This window comes from Papaver somniferum, chromosome 9, assembly GCF_003573695.1.
Source record: "Papaver somniferum cultivar HN1 chromosome 9, ASM357369v1, whole genome shotgun sequence".
In the NCBI taxonomy this organism is placed as follows: Eukaryota; Viridiplantae; Streptophyta; class Magnoliopsida; order Ranunculales; family Papaveraceae; genus Papaver; species Papaver somniferum.
Window position 1 is genome coordinate 134,675,975 of NC_039366.1, and position 21,275 is coordinate 134,697,249.

General features: G+C 37.3%; 1 protein-coding gene across 1 annotated transcript; it reads left to right on the forward strand.

Annotated features, from left to right (window-relative positions):
- Positions 1–1,653: 1,653 nt before the first annotated feature.
- LOC113310698 lies at positions 1,654–14,442 on the forward strand. Its single transcript, XM_026559443.1, has 27 exons — positions 1,654–1,964; positions 2,392–2,480; positions 2,768–2,891; positions 2,986–3,657; positions 3,793–4,161; positions 4,247–4,351; positions 4,534–4,716; positions 4,799–4,940; positions 5,027–5,208; positions 5,295–5,380; positions 5,467–5,515; positions 5,962–6,028; positions 6,129–6,610; positions 6,702–6,801; positions 7,098–7,231; positions 7,472–7,539; positions 7,639–7,855; positions 7,982–8,197; positions 8,312–8,467; positions 8,627–8,680; positions 8,762–8,976; positions 9,062–9,125; positions 9,314–9,630; positions 10,965–11,148; positions 11,237–13,624; positions 13,759–13,830; positions 14,124–14,442. The coding sequence occupies exons 1-27, from the start codon at positions 1,890–1,892 to the stop codon at positions 14,133–14,135; spliced, it is 6,822 nt and encodes a 2,273-aa protein (XP_026415228.1). The 5' UTR covers positions 1,654–1,889; the 3' UTR covers positions 14,136–14,442.
- Positions 14,443–21,275: the final 6,833 nt, after the last annotated feature.

Below are 21,275 nucleotides of genomic sequence, written 5' to 3' on the forward strand. Positions count from 1 at the left end.
CATGAAAACACATCGTTTCTTTGACAACTTCAACGAATGTTTTAGGACTTTGTTGTTGGTATGCTCACTTCCAACCCATGGTTGCCATGCCGTTCCTTTTAATGACCTTCTCTCCAATAACCATCCTACCTTAGTGGTAGATACACTATTTGGCATAAGCACTTGACCAATTAACCACAAAAGGAAAACTCGAGTAATTTCCTCCCAATATGGTTCCATTTCGACTTCCTTCACTCCTTTAAATGCCTTCAACCAATCACACAAATCTACACATTTTATACCACCACTTATATTCTTCAAATATGAGTATACATCAAGACCATAAACTATCTTTTCCCCATTTTCACCAATTTCTTCTTCACTATCACTCGGTTCCAACATCTCATCAATATCTTCTTCTTTACTATCACTTCCTTTCTCGGTTACTTTGGCTTTCCCTTTCTCGGTTGCTAGTGCTTTCTTCTTATCCTTGTCTTTCTTTTCTTGAGCTTTATTGTAAGCAAATTCAACTAAATTGGGCAAAAGGTTTTCAACATACTCTACATAATATTCCTTATTTTCATCATTAGCATTCCAATCCAAATAGTTTAGCTTTACTCATTTTCCTACTTCTATTCCCGTCAACCAAGAGAAGTCATTGGGCGTGAGCCCTATTTCAAATGTAGGAAAATGAAAAGTATTTGTAGATTTCCAAAATCGTTCAACAATTGCGTGTGACAGTTGTTGATCATCTTTCGGAACATTTATCTCAAGTAACTTACCCAATCCACATTTTTTCATAAACTCTTCACACTTTGAATGTTGACATACAATTTCAAACAATTTGGGCATATTGCTCCATCCACCCCTGAATGTAATCCAAGATTTGTCACTTTCCATGTTAATAGTTGTGCATACATGATTTGTTTCATCTTTAGAAGACAACTTAGTGTAATCCATTGTTTTATATATGAACCCTAAAACAAATATTAATCAATTATGAATGAAAAACAAGTAACAATCATAAATCAATCATAATAAACTTAAACAAGAATGAAATTGAACATAATCATACCTTAAATCCAATTGAATTCACTCACTCCACCTTCAAAACAATTGAATTTTTTTTTTAGGGCAAACCTTGAATAAAAACGAAATATATAACCAAATCATACCAAAAAACGAATTAGAAAGACTCAAGAGGGATTTACCTTCAATAATATATAATGGGTTTCATTTAATTTGATGATACCCGGTTGATTGATGGAGATTGAAAAGAGGAAGAAGAAGAGTCTAGAGAAGAAGAGTGAAAAAAAGAGAAAGGAACCAAAAACTCGTCTCCTGGATGTTTTAGAGGTTTTAATACCTAACGGGTAACGGTCTCCCGATTTTTTGTTTTTTTTTGCTTCATTGGGGACTATTTCCCGTTGGACATCAAAATTCGATTCTCACGGAAGACTGTCTTCCGTTTAGTGTTCTATTTTGATTTTCCCATAGTGGGTTCACTCGTTCGTATGAACGAGAGTTCCTTCATATAGGCGCGTTAGTCTCCAAATAGGACTACCAGTAGGATATGCTCTTAGCCACCGCGATGCCCAGAGGGCGGTGAAAGGGGCTCATACACATTATGTAAAACTAAAGGAACCAATACCAAGACAAAAAGTTCAAAAAAGAACCGTATTCTTTTTCTAGGTCAATATTCTGCAACCTCGATTTCTTCTGGGTATTTGGGCGCGCAAATTGCACAAGGGATGCTGCAGCGACAGGGAAGACTCAATCCAAAGCCCTAGTTTGTGGAAGTCTACACTTGAATATAAGAAATTGCAGTAGAAGAAGGCATCTTACTGTCATCTTCTTCCCTCTATCACTCTGTATATCCCCCACGCCCATGAACTTGTAGCGACAAAAATATGGGTCGTCCGGAGCCATCTGTATTATTTGCTCAGAACTTCGTTCATCCTCAACTTGACGAGTATGTTGACGAGGTAACCTCACAACTTATCTTATTCTCCGTGTTAATTACTCCCTTCAATGTTTCTCGTCTCTAGGGCTTAAACCTTTTATTTCTGTTCGCATTGTTGATTTTTGTTTTGAAGATTGCCGTACTTAATTCTGAATAAAATTGAAGATTAATTTGGTGCCATTTAGATCCAGTTTTATATGTGTGTTCGTAGTATAGTAAGAAACCTTGGCAAAAATAACTCCTTAACTATTAATTTAGTGTATTCTAGGGTTTTTTGGGTGGTTTATATGTGTGTGACGACGTTGTGTGGAATTAGACGGGGAATTTGGTGATTGTAATTATTGATTGGTTTTCAACTTTCTTCTGATGGAACATAGACCCTATTGGAAAATTAATGCGTATGAGTTTTTGAGGGAATATAACTTGTAATGTGGATTTTTTTTTTGCAGGTAATATTTGCAGAACCGATTGTCATTAATGCGTGTGAGTTTCTCGAACAGAATGCATCATCAGCTTCACCAGTAATAACACTTGTTGGGTATGTAATACTTGCTTTTGGTATATTTTGGCCTTAAATTTGTTCTCTAGTGGGAAATGTACGCTAATTAGGTCACTTGTTGTGTACACTGGAATTCTTGTTTTCACTGATAATTATAGATTTTTCTTTGTTTTTTTAGTGAAACTTGCTCAACATTCAAGAATATGTATTTTGTGGGCTATGCTAGTAATAACTAATATCAGCCGTCCTTCAATTCCGAAAAGATTGTGTAATAAATTTAGAGTGATTTAGCATAGTGAAGTAAGTTTGTTTGGTTATTTTAACAGGGCTACTTCACCTCCTTCATTTGCTTTGGAGGTTTTCGTGCAATGTGAAGGGGAACCAAGGTTCAGGCGTCTGTGCCAGCCGTTCCTGTATTCGCATTCATCCTCAAATGTGCTTGAAGTTGAGGTATTTAGTTAGTTCTTGTTTCTTGTTTTTTTTTTGCCTTCTTAATTTTTTCTTAGTACATTACCGCTCTCAACCGTTTGTTATAATCATGCAGGCTGTAGTAACTAGTCATTTGGTCGTAAGAGGAACCTATCGCAGCTTGACATTAGTTGTCTATGGAAATACTGCAGAAGATCTAGGACAGTTTAACATTGATTTTGATTTGGATAGCTCCTTGGCAAACCTGGTTTGTTCATCATCAGAAGGAAAGCTTGAAGACCTTCCTCCTGCATTGCGTTCAACTAAGTTGTCTTTAGAGGAGTCAATATGCTCCTTGAAGTTACTATGTTTACCAGTTCCTGAACCAGATTTTACTTTGGAACTAAAAGAATTCATACACTTGATTTACAAGGTCTTTGATGCATCAAGTCTTGGAAATGACGTGCATAATGTTGTTTCTTCTGTTGCATCTGTGGTGTCTACGTATATTACTGGTAGTTTGCAGTTTACGGAATTATCTTGTAACCAGAATGGACAAATTAACTCTTTAAATTGCTTAAAGGAACCTAATTCTAATCTTAGTCAAGCTAGAAATGAACTTTCTGAACTGTATAAAACGATTCTTCAAAAATCTGTGCATGTATCAAACAAATTATCCGGAGATTGTGACATGATTGAATCTGATGCTGAAATGGCAGCACCAGCTTTTGAACTGTTACTGGATGTACTCGGCCGTTATTTTTTCTCTAAGGGGCAATTTCAGACTGATCACACATCGCTTTCTCAGGTGACAACTTTTCTGATTCGTGAATCCAGTGTGGCTGGTAGTACCATGTTGCTTTATTTCATTTCCTCCGTAAACGGAAGAAAAAGATACCATTTGTTTACGTTCTATTTCTGACCCTTTTATTTTATTTTCCAGAATAAAAATATGATTGTAGGTTTGAGTTTGGTGCTGTTGTTATGCTCTGGGAAAGAGAGTTGCTTTCAGTTTGTCAATAGTGGTGGAATGGAGCAGCTAGCGGGGGTTTTCTGTACTGCAACAAAGAAATCTACGGCTATTACCTTAATGCTGCTCTCAGTTGTTGAACGGGCAACTCGATATTCTATCGGGTGTGAAGGATTTTTGGGTTGGTGGCCTCGTGAAGATGAGAATGTCCCATCAGGTTATAGTGAAGGCTATAGTCATATAGTGAAGTTGTTACTGGAAAAACAGCAGCACGATGTTGCATCTCTCGCAACGTATATCCTCCATCGATTACAATTCTATGAAGTTGCATCGAAGTATGAGGTATGATACTGCAGTCTTTCGTAGAGGATGCTGTCCATAGCATTAGCTTCTTTGGCAGGTTAACATGTAGTTCCTGTTTTGGCAGTCTGCAGTACTATCTTTATTGGGAAATGTGTATGCTGTTGAGGTGGCCAAAAGTATCAGTCTGAATATGCTCAGCAGTGCTAAACTGCAGCTCAAGAAACTATTGGTTAGTAGAAAGCTCTCCTTCTCTAATATAAGACTTTGTAGTATTTCTTCCGTCTGGTACATGCTTTCCAAGTTTGTAGTATCTCTTCTGCCTCTCTCTCTCTCATATACGATTTTGTAGTACCTCTTCACTGGTGCATTCTTTCCAAGTTTTATTTCCTTATTCATTGCTACCTTTGACAGAAGTTACTAAATTCACGGGGGCCAATTGAGGATCCTTCACCCACAGCTCTTGCTAGTAGATCATTGATTCTCGGTCAGACTGAGGGAATTTTATCTTACAAAGCAACAATTGACTTGATTGCATCCTCTAATTGTTCTTTTCCAAATTGGGATATTGACCAACATTTACTGACACTTCTAAAGGTATAATCGTCAACTGATCTGTAATACTATTATTTATTAATAAATTCACCGGTGTTTCATTTTGATATCTCTTTGGAAACAGGAAAGGGGATTTCTTCCTTTATCAGCTGCGCTGTTGTCATCTACTATGTTGCGTTCTGAAAAAGGGCATGCAATGGACATATTCATGGACATTGTCTCCTTGATAGAGGCCATACTTCTTTCGCTTCTTTACTGTCGCTCAGGTTAGGCTGAAAACGAAGTGCTGCAAATTTTACATTTTTCTATATCAGCCAGATGTTCATGTTCCCAGTTTGTTCTTGTTTGCCAGGTTTAGTGTTCCTTCTAAGTCAGCCTGAAGTCACTGCCACATTAATCCTTTCTCTTGAGGGTCTTAAAGAAACAAACACGGAAGATTGTGTGCCTCTTCGATATGCATCAGTTTTGTTATCTAAGGGTTTCTTTTGTCGCCCTCAGGAAGTTGGTATCATTGCGGAGCTGCATCTTAGGGTGGTGAGTTTTATTACTTTGGCGCATGATTTTGCCAATTCTTCTTTGCGGCTGATTTAGGTAAGTTCTGAATATTTATTTTGGTGCAGGTGAATGCTATTGATCGTTTATTAGCATCAGTTCCTCACTCTGAGGAACTTTTATGGGTACTCTGGGAGTTATGCGGTCTTTCTAGGTAGGAATTATATTCAGTTTCTTTGTTTATACGGAGTCAAATACTGAGTTCATCAAATTAAATGAAGTATAATGACATAATTGCAGGTCTGATTCTGGACGACATGCACTATTGGCAGTAGGTCATTTTCCTGAGGTACAGTTTGCTGTCGATTAACTCGTTTCTGTCATAGGGAAGTTGCTTTTTTGTTCCCGTTTGTGTTGGAATTATTTAACATAAAATTAGGGTTTTTTTTGGTTCTGCTGTTTAAATTCATGAATTTACAACAGTGTTTTGTGGTGCTGGATCATGTGTAACAACTTTGTAGGTTCAAAATTATAGAATAGTTAAAGTTAGGTAAATTCTTGGCTTATTTGTTTCTAGTTCTCTATATGTGGCACTTAAAAAGGATGTGATTCTGAAATAGAGGTGTGGGGCATCATGAATTTGGTGATTTTTTTTACCGTGACGTTTAATAATTACTGTGGTGGTTGGATCTTTAAGGTTTTAACGACCACGTTCCAAACTCACCCCTTATGCCACTTATACTAAGTATAAAACTATTATGGTTGTCTTATCCGCTAATAATTTACTGTTGTTAGGCAATTTTGGTTTTGATGGAAGCATTACGTTCGGTTAATGAAGTGGAGGCAGCAATGTTAAATAGCGGTAAGTAATTCCTCTGCAGTTACACTTTTCCCTGATTTTTTTGTGCAGCTATTTTGCTAATTTTTCTGTACTCCACTCATTCCACTGCAACCATCCCCAGAAACTTCACCTATAAATCTTGCGATTTTTCACTCGGCTGCGGAGATTTTCGAAGTGATTGTTACCGATTCAACTGCATCTTCTATGCGCTGTTGGATTAAACATGCTGTGGAGCTTCACAAGGCCTTGCATTCATCTTCCCCCGGATCTAATAGGAAGGATGCTCCTACGAGGTTGTTGGAATGGATCGATGCGGGTGTAGTTTATCACAGAAATGGAGCTATTGGACTTCTACGGTATGCCGCTGTTTTAGCTTCTGGGGGAGATGCTCAGCTTACTTCAGCAAGTGTTTTAGTATCTGATTCCATGGATGTTGAAAATGTTGTTGGAGAGTCTGACAACGGTTCTGACATTCAAGTCATTGAAAATCTCCTCGGGAAACTCGTTTCAGACAAGTTATTTGATGGGGTTGCTCTTCGCGATTCTTCTGTAGCTCAGCTAACAACAACCTTCAGGATTTTGTCCTTCATTTCAGAAAACCCGGTTCGTATTTATTATAACCTTATTTCAGCATATGCTTTGATGAATTGACATCGTTAAGTTTTTTAATGTTTTTTTTTTCTTTCTGGTGTAGGCTGTTGCAGCTGCTCTTTATGAAGAGGGTGCAGTGAAACTTATATATGTTGTTCTAATCAACTGCAAATCCATGCTCGAGAGATCCTCTAACACATATGGTAAGACGCTTATTGTGGGGTATAATTTAAACTTCAATCGTGGTAAATGTGCAGCGTGCTGATTGACTTTGTTTTGTGGAAAATGTACTGATTATCTAGATTTAACTTTTGATATTTTTTCTTTGCGATATCATTATCATTTTGTTTGGATGTGATGCCTTAATGCGATGATGTCACAATTTGTCTCACGTTCCATTTTGCTCTTAACATGCTATGTTACATCATGTTCACTTGTTTTTCTATTATGTTGCATGTTTTCAATATTCCGTGAGTGTTAAAATTCGTTTCTTGAACAGATTACCTTGTCGATGAAGGTGGCGAGTGCAACTCTACCTCAGATTTGCTTTCAGAACGTAGTCGCGAACAGAGTTTAATTGATCTTATGATTCCCTGTCTTGTGTTGCTTATTACGCTATTGCAAAGATTGCAGGTATGTACTGTTGAGATTTGTGGCTGTTAGTCTCTTATTCGAATGTTTTTTTCCATGCATAACCTTTTATTTGCAACTGGATTTTTCTTGTGTATTGCTTTTCACGGTTTTTCTGAGGACAGTATCAAATGACTCGAACTAAGTCAATTACCTGAAAATTTTGAATGTGCGATCAATATGATTTGGTTGCTACAGTTTTTGTGTTACTGAGTTCGTATGTTATTCAATCCTCTTCTGTAGGATGTTAAAGAGCAGCACCGGAATACAAAGCTAATGAATGCGCTTTTGCGTTTGCATAGGGAAGTCAGGTGATTGGGAGTTTGCTCTTATTAGCACTTGCACTGGTAATATCTTATTTTTTTTGTGTGCGATTTTTTTAATTTAATTGTTTGAAATTTTTGGCGCAGTCCAAAATTAGCTGCATGCGCGGCAGATCTTTCCTCCCCGTATCCTGGTTCAGCTCTTGGTCTAGGGGTGGTTTCCCATCTTCTTGTCTCGGCCCTAGCATGTTGGCCAGTATTTGGTTGGACTCCTGGTCTATTTCATTGCTTACTTGACAGTGTTCAAGCAACTTCACTTCTAGCCTTGGGTCCTAAGGAAGCCTGCAGTTTACTATGTCTATTGGTATGTTTTCTGCACCAGAGTTCTGTAGTCAGGAACCACATGTTTCCGAGCTTTTTAGCATAACATATTAAGATCTTGCATCTCCAATTTAAGTTCTGCTTCTGCTCTTTTTTGCTCTTTTAAAAGGGTGATCTATTCCCCGAGGAAGGTATCTGGCTGTGGAGGGATGGGATGCCCTCACTGAGTGCACTTAGAACTTTGTCTATTGGAACAATATTAGGCCGTCAAAAGGAGAAGCAAGTTGACTGGTACTTACAGCCTGGACATGTTGCAATGCTGCTCGGTCGTTTGACTCCACTGCTGGACAAAATCGCACAGATTATTTTACATTTTGCTTCTACCGTAAGCTTCCTGTACTGTTGTTTCTCTTCTCTGCCTTGGAGGTCAAATCATCAGATTTTATCTTATGCTTATTTTTATGTCCATCACATGTATAATATCCTTCTCTTTCAACAGGCATTGGTTGTCATACAAGACATGCTGCGTGTTTTCATAGTTCGAATTGCATGCCAAAAGGCTGAAAGTGCTGTTTTTCTGCTTCGACCAATCATTTTATGGATAGAAGATCATGTATCTGAATCTACTCCTCTCTCTGACACAGATGTTTTCAAGGTAATACTTTGAAGCTGTTTTTGATTTCTTATCTTTATATAGTCTCGGATGCTTGATACTGACCATGTGTGTTCAAGATGTTTTTTATACTTCTGTGTTGTTTCTTTATGCAGTCTTGGATACTTAATATTTACTATTTGACTATTTTACATCTTCCAGGTGTATAGACTTCTTGATTTTATTGCTAGCCTACTGGAGCATCCACGTACTAAGGTTGTTGTTTATCTTACTCCATTACATTTATGACATCAATATATAGTTTTATTTCCTTACTATCAGTTCCTTCTTCCCCAGGCGTTATTACTAAAAGAGGGTCTTGTTGGCTTACTATTGAAAGCACTTAAGAGGTGTGTCAATGCATCTATTTGTGAAGGGAATATGTTCAAGGACACCAGAATTTCTGCTGAGCTTGGTTTTACTCTTCTCGGTTGGTGCCTTCCTGTATTCAAGGCGTTCACACTGATTTTTGCTTCTCAAGTTTCTATGCAACACTCTGCCAAATATGACAAGTTAGTAAATTGTGATAGTTGTTTGAGATCCCTGTTCTTTTAGGTAGCATTTTTGTTGAACATTGATCAGCTATTATACTTGCAGATTTGAAAAACTGAGTACTGAAGATTGCTCGTTAATATTGAATGATGTACTCAAGTTATGCCAGGTAATACCTTGATCACATGCTGATTATAAGGATGTGCATTTTGATACTAACTAGTCATATCAATACAAGTTGACAATCTTGGTTATTTCCTATGTTCTGAGTTACGATAGATGTTTTTTTCTTGTGCCACCTCCCTTGTATGTATTCTTTTCTTTCTTAGTGGTGATTGTACTTCCTTCTGTCTCTAGGTCCTTCCAGTTGGAAAGGAATTGCTTGGGTGTCTAGTCGTCTTTAAAGGGTTAGCTGCTTGTGTTGAGGGTAAAAATGCTTTTGCATCCGTTGCTGATCATTCTAGTTTTGAGAAAGATGAGCCTGAGAGAGGGCATGAACCGGATGAAAACGGCAGCAGCCTTTACGGCTTTGATTGGAAGAGACACCCACCTCTGCTATATTGCTGCAGAAATTTATTGTCTATAGATGGCGAGGATAGTTTGTCTGCTTATGCGACTGAGGCTCTAAGCGCACTGTCTCTAGGTGCACTTTCCTTCTGCATGGAAGGTAAAAGGTAAGTTATCTTCGTGAAGCACTTGTTTGTCTCCTGAAAGCCTCAGAAGTACCTGCTTGATCGAGTGTATGATCATAGGAAACTAATCAGTTACTGCCTTTGTCCCACATATGAAAGCGGAATTATCTTGTCCCACTAGATAGTAAATTTAATCCCAATATGGGTTTTTCCGCATACACCCTTATTTAAAGAGCATGTGTATCATCACAATTAAGTTAATGTTTCTAGTATTGAGAATATGAAAAAAATGGTAAAGCAGGAAAAAGTACGGATATTATGAAAACAAATTAATTTCTTTATCTAAGAGACTTTACCTATTCCGCCTATATATCTGGGACGGAGGAAGTAGAAACCATGTAAAGCTGTCGTAACGATCCTTATTAGCTAGACCTTCCTCTTTCCTTGTACTTTTAGGATGCATTAATAGTGTTTGTGCATTTTTATGTTTACAACTTAATGTGCTGATATGGGCCACGTGCTGACGATGTACTTGCCTGTTGCTGCTACTGTTACCATTCAGATGTATCTATCCAAAAAAAGAACACCCACTCACATGTGAAGGCAAATCAGCATCTAAGCTCTGGTTGTTTGTAGAGGCAGGAGAGACCCTAAATGACCTAAGTCCCTAAAAGCATAGCACCCATTTTAAAGCTTAATGACCACAGCTTCTCTTCTTGAAGTTGGCCTCTTAACGGAACACTAGGATGTTGCAACTAAATCTGGTTGCACTGTATGTGTAATAAATTTTAAAATATCTATTAATACCGAATTGTTATATGCAAACATTATACTATTTTCAGTTTGCTTAGTTTGTGTGGGTAATGTATAACTGTTGTCAAATTCCATTGCACTATGCCTAAAAGGGAGGAAACTGTAGAGAGATAGGGAAGAGGAGGTGATGCTGTTAGGTTGCCTTGGTGTTGGTTTTTCATCAAGAGAGAGAGAGAGGAAATAGTCGAAAAGAAAATGAAATTTAGAACTTGCAGTAAATTTGGCCAAGGAAGACTGTATGGTGGTCCTTAACCCAAAATAAATGAAGAAAAGTGTGTGCGATTAAAACAATCTGTAACTTGACAGGCCTTAAACCTAATATCATGCTTAAAAAAGAAATACATGCTCTGCACCAATCTGAAGTTTAGTCGAGGTCGTAGGTGGCTTGCTTCTTGTTAACTTTTCTCCACACCTAGGTGTTTATGCTGACTTTATATCAAGTTGTGATAATTGGCTTTACTCATTTGTGCATCAGAGGTTGGGTAGGATTACTATGAATTGATTGATTGTCACTTCCAATAATGGAATGATCTAATCCCTCCTCTCTTCTCCATTTTTATCAGCTTGAACTTGGAGAGGATTTCTGTATTAAAATCCCTTTTTGGGCTTCCTCTTGATTCTGATGGCGTGGGACATCTTCCCGAAGATAAAGTGGAGGATGCCTTTGAATTAGTAGCTTTATTAGATTCGAAGGTTAATGAAGCTGAATCTTTTGCCACCTCAAATATGAAAACTATTTTATCTCAGGTATGGCAGTGGTACCATTTTATCAGATTCTTTCTTTGGATACTCTGAAAATCCAACCATAATTGCTATGTATGTATGCAATTTGCAGGTAAAGGAAACAACCAAATCACTGTTAGTGTTGCTGGAGAAGCCCACCGGTTCAATCAAAGTGGATGATCCTACTTTTAATGAAGGGTTCCCTTTCAAGTCAAATGATGTTCTTGATGCTTCAAAGTTTGTTCTACCTCATTACTTGTTTCCATCTCTCACCATGCGGGCAATCATTAATGATGACTCTAGGGAATCACTTTCATGGGCTAGAAAGCTGGATGGTTATGCTGAAAAGGCTGATGATTACTCCTCTCTTGGGGGACTTGTTGACAAGTTTATGTGGGAATGTCCAGATTCTTCTGACAGACTAGGGACATCAGCCCTTCCCCAAAAAAGGAAAATGACTTCAATGGAGGTGCCGAATAGGCGTTCTAGAGGAGATAACCCAGGAGTCGACCTTACAAGAGGATTAGGTCTCCCCGCTGCTTCTTCTGGTCCTACACGTAGGGATGCTTTTCGACAACGCAAGCCGAATACCAGCAGACCTCCTTCTATGCACGTGGATGACTATGTTGCAAGAGAAAGAAATGTGGATGGTGTTAGCACTGGCTCGAACGTTGTAAGTTCTGTCCAGCGTGGAGGATCTACTGGCGGTAGGGCTCCATCAATCCATGTGGATGAATTCATGGCCAGACAAAGGGAGCGGCAACCCCCTGTGGCTATGGCAGCTGGGGAGACGGCACCACTTGTAAGAAACACCCCGCCTGAGAGTGAGAGTGGCCCAGAGAAGCTTGATAGGCCACAGCATTTGAAAGCAGATCTTGATGATGATCTTAATGGAATCAATATCGTTTTTGATGAAGAGGAGTCGGAATCTGACGATAAATTACCATTTCCTCAGCCTGATGAAAATTTGCATGCAGCTCCAGTCATGATCGAGGGAGGTTCTCCGCATTCAATTGTTGAAGAAACTGAAAGTGACATTAATGTGAGTACACATGTATCTAACTTGGGAACACCATCAGCTTCTAATGTAGATGAGAATAACGCAAGTGCGTTCTCTTCGAAAAGATCGTTATCTAGACCCGAGAAGCCATTATCACGTGAAGCAAGTGTTACTTCTGAGAAGAAGTACCCAGAGAAGCCGTATTTCGGTGAGCAATCTGATGACTCAAAGAATGCCACTCCACTCACGACCTCCGGTGCGTTTGAAGCTGCTACAAACCCACCTGGGTTTCCAATACCATTTTATAATAAGAGTTCGTCATCCCCTCTACATGTAGTGGGTGATTCTAGGGTGCCTTCTAGTATCTATCAAAGAGACAACTCACAGCAAGCATCTAATGCTCATTTGGCCTCTGGATCTAAAGGACGTTATGAGAGGAAGCCTTTGCTCAATCAACCACCACTACCACCAATGCCTCCTCCTCAGTCTGTTTCATCTGTGATATCTCAGAAAGCGGAAACTGTTCCAAGTCATTCATCTCCCTATGGCCACCCAACGCGAGATGCGCAACCACCACTTCCTACCGGCTATCCGTTGCAAGCATTTGATGTTAATGGCACTAGTACTGTACGTTCTTTCTATGGAAGAGAAGATAACAATTATAATTCACAGGTTCAAATGGATTATCTCTCTTCCTATCCTCACGGTCCCGCAACGGCAGTGCATCCTATGCTGGATCCGAAGTACTCATGGGTTTCTGCCTCTCCTGGAAATAGGCTGAACGATGATACCAACTCCTCTGCTGGTGGATCTGCTAGACCTCCACAACCTCCACTTCCACCCACTCCTCCTCCAGTCTCAGCTTCATTTGCACAGACATCTATGAAGAATTATACAAATCAGTCATCTGTTTATGGTCATAGTAGTGCTGGTATGACTCAACCTCCCTCCACCGATGCTAGATTAGGTACCTTCACTCAACCAGGAGGCGGCTTATCTTCTTACCCTCCATCTCTTATGCCACCTTTGCTAGTCAGCAGGTCGCCCAATATACCCGGAACTGTTTATAGTGGTCCGACTCAGCATCAGGGTCAGAACCAACCAAGCTCCAATCCCATGCAGTCAATGCAACCTAGGCTACAGCTGCAACCACTGCAGCCACCACAACCTCCTCATCCCCACCCTCATCCTCCTCAGCATCTAAGACCTCCTATTCAGGTTACACACTTGCAGTCAGATCAAGGAATGTCTATGTTGCAGAATCCTATACAAGTCCAGGCTCAGCCTTTTCAAATCCAGCAACAGCCTCATATTTCGCCACTGCAGGTCTACTATCAATCCCAACCACCAGAGCATCTTGCACAACCGCAATTGCAACAACAAGCTGAACTCACTCAAGCACAAGCTCTTTATCAGCAAGGTGAATCATCTCAGCAACAGCAACAACAAGATCTTCCAATGTCTTTACAAGAGATCCTTGGATCTCCTGAAGCCATCCAGGTGCGCTCTTCAGTCAAACCTTATATTTTCTTATTGAAAGGCGTCAGTAAATACCCTAATAAATGTCTTTTAACGTTGTGTTTGAAATTTATTTTACTTTCCTTCTGATTAGTTATTTTTATCTTCATTGTCAGTCTTTGTTGAGTGATCGGGAGAAACTCTGCCAAATTCTAGAGCAAAATCCTAAACTAATGCAGATGCTGCAGGTGATTTTCGTTTAATTCATGTGCATTATTTGAAGAGTAAAGGATTCCATCCCACTTATCTTTTACTGCTTTATTTGTAACAAGTTCATAATAACTGCCTTATATGTTGAACCTGTGGTGCTTTACTGGAAAAAACCTCATATAATCACGTGTCACGGAAGTCTTAGCTAGTTGCTGTACAACCCCATTTACTACTAAGCAATGCTTCAAGAAAAGTTGTAAATTTACATGCAGTCCAAGTGCTTGGCACAGAAAAAGTGCAGATTCTGATCGAGTTTCTCTGTTTATTTCAGGATCGCCTTTGATACTTAAGTTATAACCAGAGCAGAGATACCATGCCCAGTCGGGCTCAACACAATCAACCTCGAATCATCGTTTTTGTTTGTTTATTTCTTGTATATTCTTACATGTACTTTAGTTCACACAATAGTGTGGTCCTTATGGCAAGGCATAAGCTTTTGCAAGGAAGAGCTCGTTATGTTGAATCGTTGATCATCTTATTAAGAAAGAACCAAGGGACGGAACTGTTTCGAATCTTTAATTCTTTTCTAAAGAGATGGTCAATATTTTCAACGGTATATCATCGGCTAAGGTTTAATTTGTTGCATTAAATTTCTTTGGAGGCTCTTTTGTTTGTTTTGCTGTTGATTCAAAACATCACTACCATCCATTGTGGGAGTAGTAAGAAGTGTTTATTTTACGCTTTTCTTTATCTGTTAATGAAAAGACTTTACACCCTATGTGAAAACTACTTAAACTCAAATGTAAGATTTGATCCTGTCAAGGGAAGTGCAAATGGCAGCGTTTTTTGAAAATCTGAATCCTCTAGGTGTGTACTTAATATCATAGAATTCAGGCCTGTTTTAAGTGAGAAACCTTTGAGTGGTGTTGATATGTAGAGCTTGCGTTTGAACTTAACATGAGAATCTGAAAATTAAGTTACAGTTGATGTGTAATCTGATTTTGTTCATCAATTCGGTTTTCTTTGGGGTTATAACTCGCGGACCGGTTTGGTTTTCCATTTCAATAGAATATTGTTTCAGTAGAATTATAGGAAAACAGAAAGAGACTGAGGCATATGAGAGATTTCTATTGATAATGGATCAACCTTATTACATAGATTTAGTATCCTTTTTATACAATAGGAATAGAACCCTAGCTATTATATTGGGCTGCACATCCGTGGGCTAAAGCCCTACAACACTCCCCCTTGTGCGGTCCAATAAATCTCCATATGCAGTACTTCACATACAATGCTTCGGATGTAGGTCTTCAAATGTAGTTCTCTCCTTCATGACTTCTGTGTCTAAGACAATTTGCTCCATTAAAACTTTGACAAGGAAAATCCCAGTGGGACAAAACCTTGGTACAACTCTTTACATGTAGTACTTCACATGTTGCCTCATATTTTACATGTAGTTCATCACATGCAATACGATCTTCAAAGATCGACGAGTCTAAGTTAATTGCCTCGTTAAAACTTCGTCAGGAAAAATCCAGAGGGGCAAAATCTGAACTAAAGAAAAAGAGTACAATATCAATTAAACTTAGAGCATAGTTGGATGAGTATGCGTTGCCTCATTAAAACCTTGACAAGGAAAACCCAATGAGATAAAACCTTGACGAAGGGAAAAGAGTACAACCGACAAATGCAAGTAAAGGTGATCTGTTGCAGATGATCATTTCGCTCCGTTGAAGTTGACTAGTTGCTTCACAACTCCTAAGGCAGAAAATCCTCGTGGGAAAGACAATAGCCTTAGCTGGGAAATTACATTACCAGTGTTTGTTGTTGTCTCATTAAAAACCTTGCAGAGTAACAAAACCCTGTAGGAAAAAGTAACCTCGGTGAAGGAAAATAGTTCAACACACTATTAGATGCTCCCCCAGATGTCAGACAATTTTCATTAGTCTAATGCAGTCAGAAGAAGTTTACCACACTTTACTTTGGTGACTTGAATGTTTATAAGACCTTGTTGTTGATTCTGGAAGTTACGTTGCTTAACAGACTATCGCGTTTCATTTCTTTGATTCAGATATTTTCAGTAATATCAACGCGATCTTTATGTCTTCAACGTTCAACATACTTTATGCTTTTAGTATTGTCTCGCTAAAAACCTTGTCGAGTAACAAAATCCTTTGGGAAAAATTATTCTCGATCGAAGGGAAAAAGAGTACAACACAGCTTCAATTTCGAAGTAAATTATGTCGACATCATATCCTTGGATCCTCCCCCTGATGTCAACATCTCCCCCTGATTATTTTCAAGGTTGTTCCAGACTGTTCCTTTAGTCATGTACTTTTCGAAACTTAATATCGGTAATGACCTAGAAAACAGTCTACCGTATCCCCCCCTGATTACTTTCGTTGGAGAAGAGATTATTATTCCTTCATAATCAACAACTTTTGGATTGCACTTTCATTAGCATTCCTTTTAATGTCTTTGTAGGGATAAAACAAATTTATGTCAATGGTTACTTTTAAGTACATGATTACATTCACCATACCATTTCAATGACGTTGCATTGGCGCGGAGCTATATCTAGCTAACAAGATCCCTGAGGATGTAAAATTTAATCGAGTACATTATTATACTAAGTACAACAATACGTATATTGTACTTAGATATGGGAATTTCATCTCCCAACACATCTTCGTCATATTCCTTTGGACGAAATGGTTACTTACTTACATTTGAACCTCGACTAATCATGGTAGTGCTATCAGGATGCATGTCTTTGTTAAATTGCCTGACAGCTTTAGACATATGCAAACTGGTGGAATAATATACCACAAGCTCAATATTCATTCGAGCTTTTCCTAGATTTTTCATCTCAAATTCGGATTTTAAATAGCTTTTAAGGTCTCTTATTACATCAAGAGTACACATCATGTCTGTACCATCAACATAAATAGCTACAATTCCAAATCAGGAACTTTCTTATGAATACGCAAGGAAAAATAACTTACTTGTCTATCCCCTCTAAATCAAATAGCCACTTAGACGGGTATACCACATCCGCCTGATTGCTTGAATCTATGGGTTATGGAGCAAGAAATGAATACAAGACCAAAATCTATCAGGAGTTAAGACCTGGAGATCGAGGACCAACAAGGAGTTCAGGTCGAGAAGGTTACCTGGCAAGAACGTAAAGTCTGAGTGGATTGTGATATCATCTCCACGTAGACACCAACGGTCCCTCATTAAACACATGTTTAGCATGATATCCACACTTGTAATATATATCGCCCAAGAGGATAATCCTGTAAACTAAGATATTATATTCAAACTAACATGATCAGTAAGAATTATACTTTCTATTATGTTTCTCTCCTAATTGCTTCAGATCTAATTCTGTTAACCGATTTAGAAACGAATTTGTATTTTTTTTAAATGAAGATATATGTTGGATGAGAATAAACACATATAAGGGAAGGTATTTAAGTGAATTATTTTTAAGTGGATAAGGCTTCTAGAAAGATGAGGGGTATATTTATAATGTGTAAGAACAACTCCAGTGAGGTGGGTAAATGATCAAAATGAATGAGAAAACTCTCAGATTTGTGAGTTTTCCCCATCGACTCAAATTGAAATGAGTGAATCAAACTGATACGCTCGGCCTTGTGAAGGCTGAGGCTCGACTCTGGTTGAGACAACCATCGATTCATGTTGAGCCGAGACGATCGACCTTCTCTGAGCCGATAATGTCTAGTTTCATCTGATGACTCTAATCCCATCTTTTATAAATTCAACAAGTTTCAACTTTAAAATCACATAATCTACACCTAAAGTTTCTTATAATTCACTTATATTTCTATATAATCTCACTCTAACCAATACCAATACCTCAAAGAGTTTGTTCTCCTAGGTATACTCAAGAAGAGGATTTAACTTTTTTTCGAACTTATGTTTTTAGAACAAAAGAAAGTATCCATGGTAATGAAGCCTTTTCGAATCATAGATTATGACAGATTATTCTTGCAATGTTCGCAGAAGAAATGGGACACATGATTGTGTGTGATCCTCAAGGATTGTCGGGTCGTTTTTAAGTAATGAGTCACGAAGTCAATCAATTCGTAGAATTGCACAAAAACCTCCTTAGATTTAACGATGAAACTGAAGCTGAACTGATACAAAGAACTCTAGCGGTATGGTAGTCATCTAACGATAGACTTTTTACTTGTGAAGCTTGTTTCAACATTCTTAGAGAGCTCCAAAAATTCAACCCCTTCTGATTTCTAGATGTTCCATCATCTGGCCATTGAATTGAGGACTTAAATTAAAGAATTTCTTAATTTAATTAGTTTTAATTGAATGATAGATTAATTTTAATCTAATGTAATTGCTTTAATCCAATGTAGTTTGCTCTAATCCAATGTAGTATGCTTTAAAATAAAAAAGGCTCGAATTAATTATGATAGTACACTGATGCAAATACAAAAAAAATTTCATTGATTAAATAAACATAACACCAAACTAAAATATAAAATAACAATGAATCAGTTTTTCGTATATGCCATCTTTTGTAGAAGTGTACAAATGCATATAAATCCAGAAACCAGACTTTGAGCATCCAATAATTCTCTATGAACAAACCAAATTTTGGTTATCTCCATCTCCACAGTAGTCGCAGTGTAACTTCTCCAATTTTGCTTCATTTTTCAAGTTTTTGCGCAATGTTGCTACCTTTTCTTCATCTTCTAGTATCATCTAGCATATGTGATTTTTTAGGATAATTAGGATCTTGACATTGCAAATTCTTGAGATTATTCGGTTGTGATTCAATGACCATTGATGCGTGAACAACCTACTTGTAAATACTTAGAATACATCCAATGACATTGCATCATATTGTGGTTATCCATGAAACATAATGGACAAACCTCTTTTGCTTCCATACATAATATTTTTTCCTTTACTTTTAGAATACATAGTTTTTGTCGAGAATGCTTTCGGTAGGTTGTGTTTAAAAGCTCACTTGTGTGCTTTTTTGAAAAAAATATAACCATTGATAATTATAAAAATATAGTTGTTATAGATATTTCTGTTATATAACCGTTAATTTTCAAAAATATGGTCGTTCTAAATATTATCGTTAGACAACAACTCTCTTTGAAAATACTTCATATTTGATTGCTAATGTAGTTTGATGTTATTCAACTTTGTCGTTATTAAACCAAGTTAGTTAAATATAAGCCTACATGTAATAAATAACGAATTAATTATAAATATTTTCGAGTTAATAAATATTACTGCCTCATTTTTTTTACAAGATATAATCTTAATAATAACAACTTAAATAACGACTTTAATAAAAATCTCGGACAATCTTAAGCCTCCTGGTTATCCTGATTTGACGTAAATCCCACGTGCTCGTGAACTGTTTTTTCTTGATTTTTGTAACTTTGATTATTAACTTTCAAAACTTGAGTCTTCTTTTCCTTTTAGCAGAACATTTTCCTGGATTAAGTTCTATTTGCACTACTCCTCTTTTACTTAAAAAAAAATTAGTACATATCTTATCAACAACAACTTCAAGTTTTGGTTAAACAAACAGTGTAATAGTTTTTTTGTTAAGTTTCAATTAACGAATTCAAAATAATAGAATAAAAATTAGAACGATTTTTATTAGAGAAATTGAAGAGAAGATTGAATTTTGGTGAGTTTAGAGTTTGAAGGAGTATATTATTTATAGGGGTAAAAATTTAGTTGTTCGAAATCCGATAGTTGTCGTAAAGGATTGATACAAGAGTCGAGACTCGTCTCTCAATCCTCTACGGTTTGCTCAGCCTTCTACAGTAAACCACATCGCCAGTTCCCAAAACTGGACTGTTTATCCACGTGGTATAACAAATGTAGAGTTTTGTCAAGTCTCATTAGAGTTGCTCTAACGGTCCATGTATATTGGTATTTAACTAATATACAACAGTTTTAATGTCTAACAAAACAACTCATACACCCAAAATAGCATCTCCAATGCTAGGGGTGGAGGTGATCCAATGTGGAGATCTAAATATCACATTTTTGTGGAGGACATTCACATATGGACAAAACAAATAAAGTTAAAACCTTTCAACACAAAAATCATCTCCAGTCCTCAAGGTTTTATCTAACAACTTTTAAATTAACATAGAGACAAATTGATGATGTGGACTTACACCCAAGGTTACAGAGAAAGCCTTATTTAGACTTTCTCTTCCACCCTCATATAACCATGTCACAATTCCCAAGGACATTGACCCTTGCATTGGAGGTTGAATTTTGGTAAAAAAAAAATATTAAATCTTAGGTGTCATGTTTTTTATGACCTCTACCCCTAGCATTGGAAATGCTCTAATGCCCTCTCTGTTAGAAACAAGTCAATCGTGCTTAAAATACTTAGTATATCCATAGTTTTTACTAGTCATGCACATGTATACTAAAGGATAACCTAATAGAATAAAGTTGCTAATGTGGTATATCTATTTCCTACTAAAGGATAACCTAATAGTATAAAGTTGCTAATGGGGTATCTCTATTTTGGCTTACATCGATTTTGTTACACCCCCTAATTTGGTACTCTTTATTAACAATACGAAGTTAGTTCACATATCGGTTAAGCTAAGTTAAACCTGAGAAAATATTTGGAGTATCAAAATTATGCTCAATTAAAGAGAAACTTATATATATATATATATCATAATCAGTAATCAAAATCCAAGACTCCATTGCATGTTAGGTGGACTTTCTTATCAAGAAAGATGAGTTTATGGTTATAAATTAAAGTTGTCTAATTGATCTCGACCATGTTTAATTCTTTTGTCTGAAAATACGAAGTCTAATTCTATTGCTTGTGATTGACGTACTGTATTGGCAGTAGCGGTCCTGGCAGCAAGTAGCCTTGGTTGACTTCACCCGATGAATATAATTAATATCGACTTCTGACATCCCTTGATCTTGTCTTTGTTTCTTACTCCAGAACTCATGTCTTGTAAGTGTGACAACATTAGTCATCATGTCTCGCTTTTAATTATGTATTGTTATTTTTAGGTCACGCTCGAGCTGAATTTTTTTTAATCTTTATCTTGGCCCGAGCTCTATCTTAGCATTGATTTCTAGGACCTTAATTACAACTTTAAGTTATTAGATAGATTTTATATTTTATCATCTAACATTGTTATAGTCCTGGATTGACTCCTAGTACATTCACGTGAGATCAAACTAGTTAATATCGTATACCAGTATCGTATCAACCGAGTCTTATACACCTTTACAAAAGATTATATCGGTTTTTATCTGTGATACATTATTAAGAATAAAATTTTAAATACTTATAAATGTTTCAAACTAAAAACTTTGGTGCTATATGATGCACTAATTCTCAACATCAAAAGCTTCATAATACAAATTCAATCTCATTCCCTTATCTATTCCCATTAATTCCCCCTTAATTTTCACTAACGTCTAA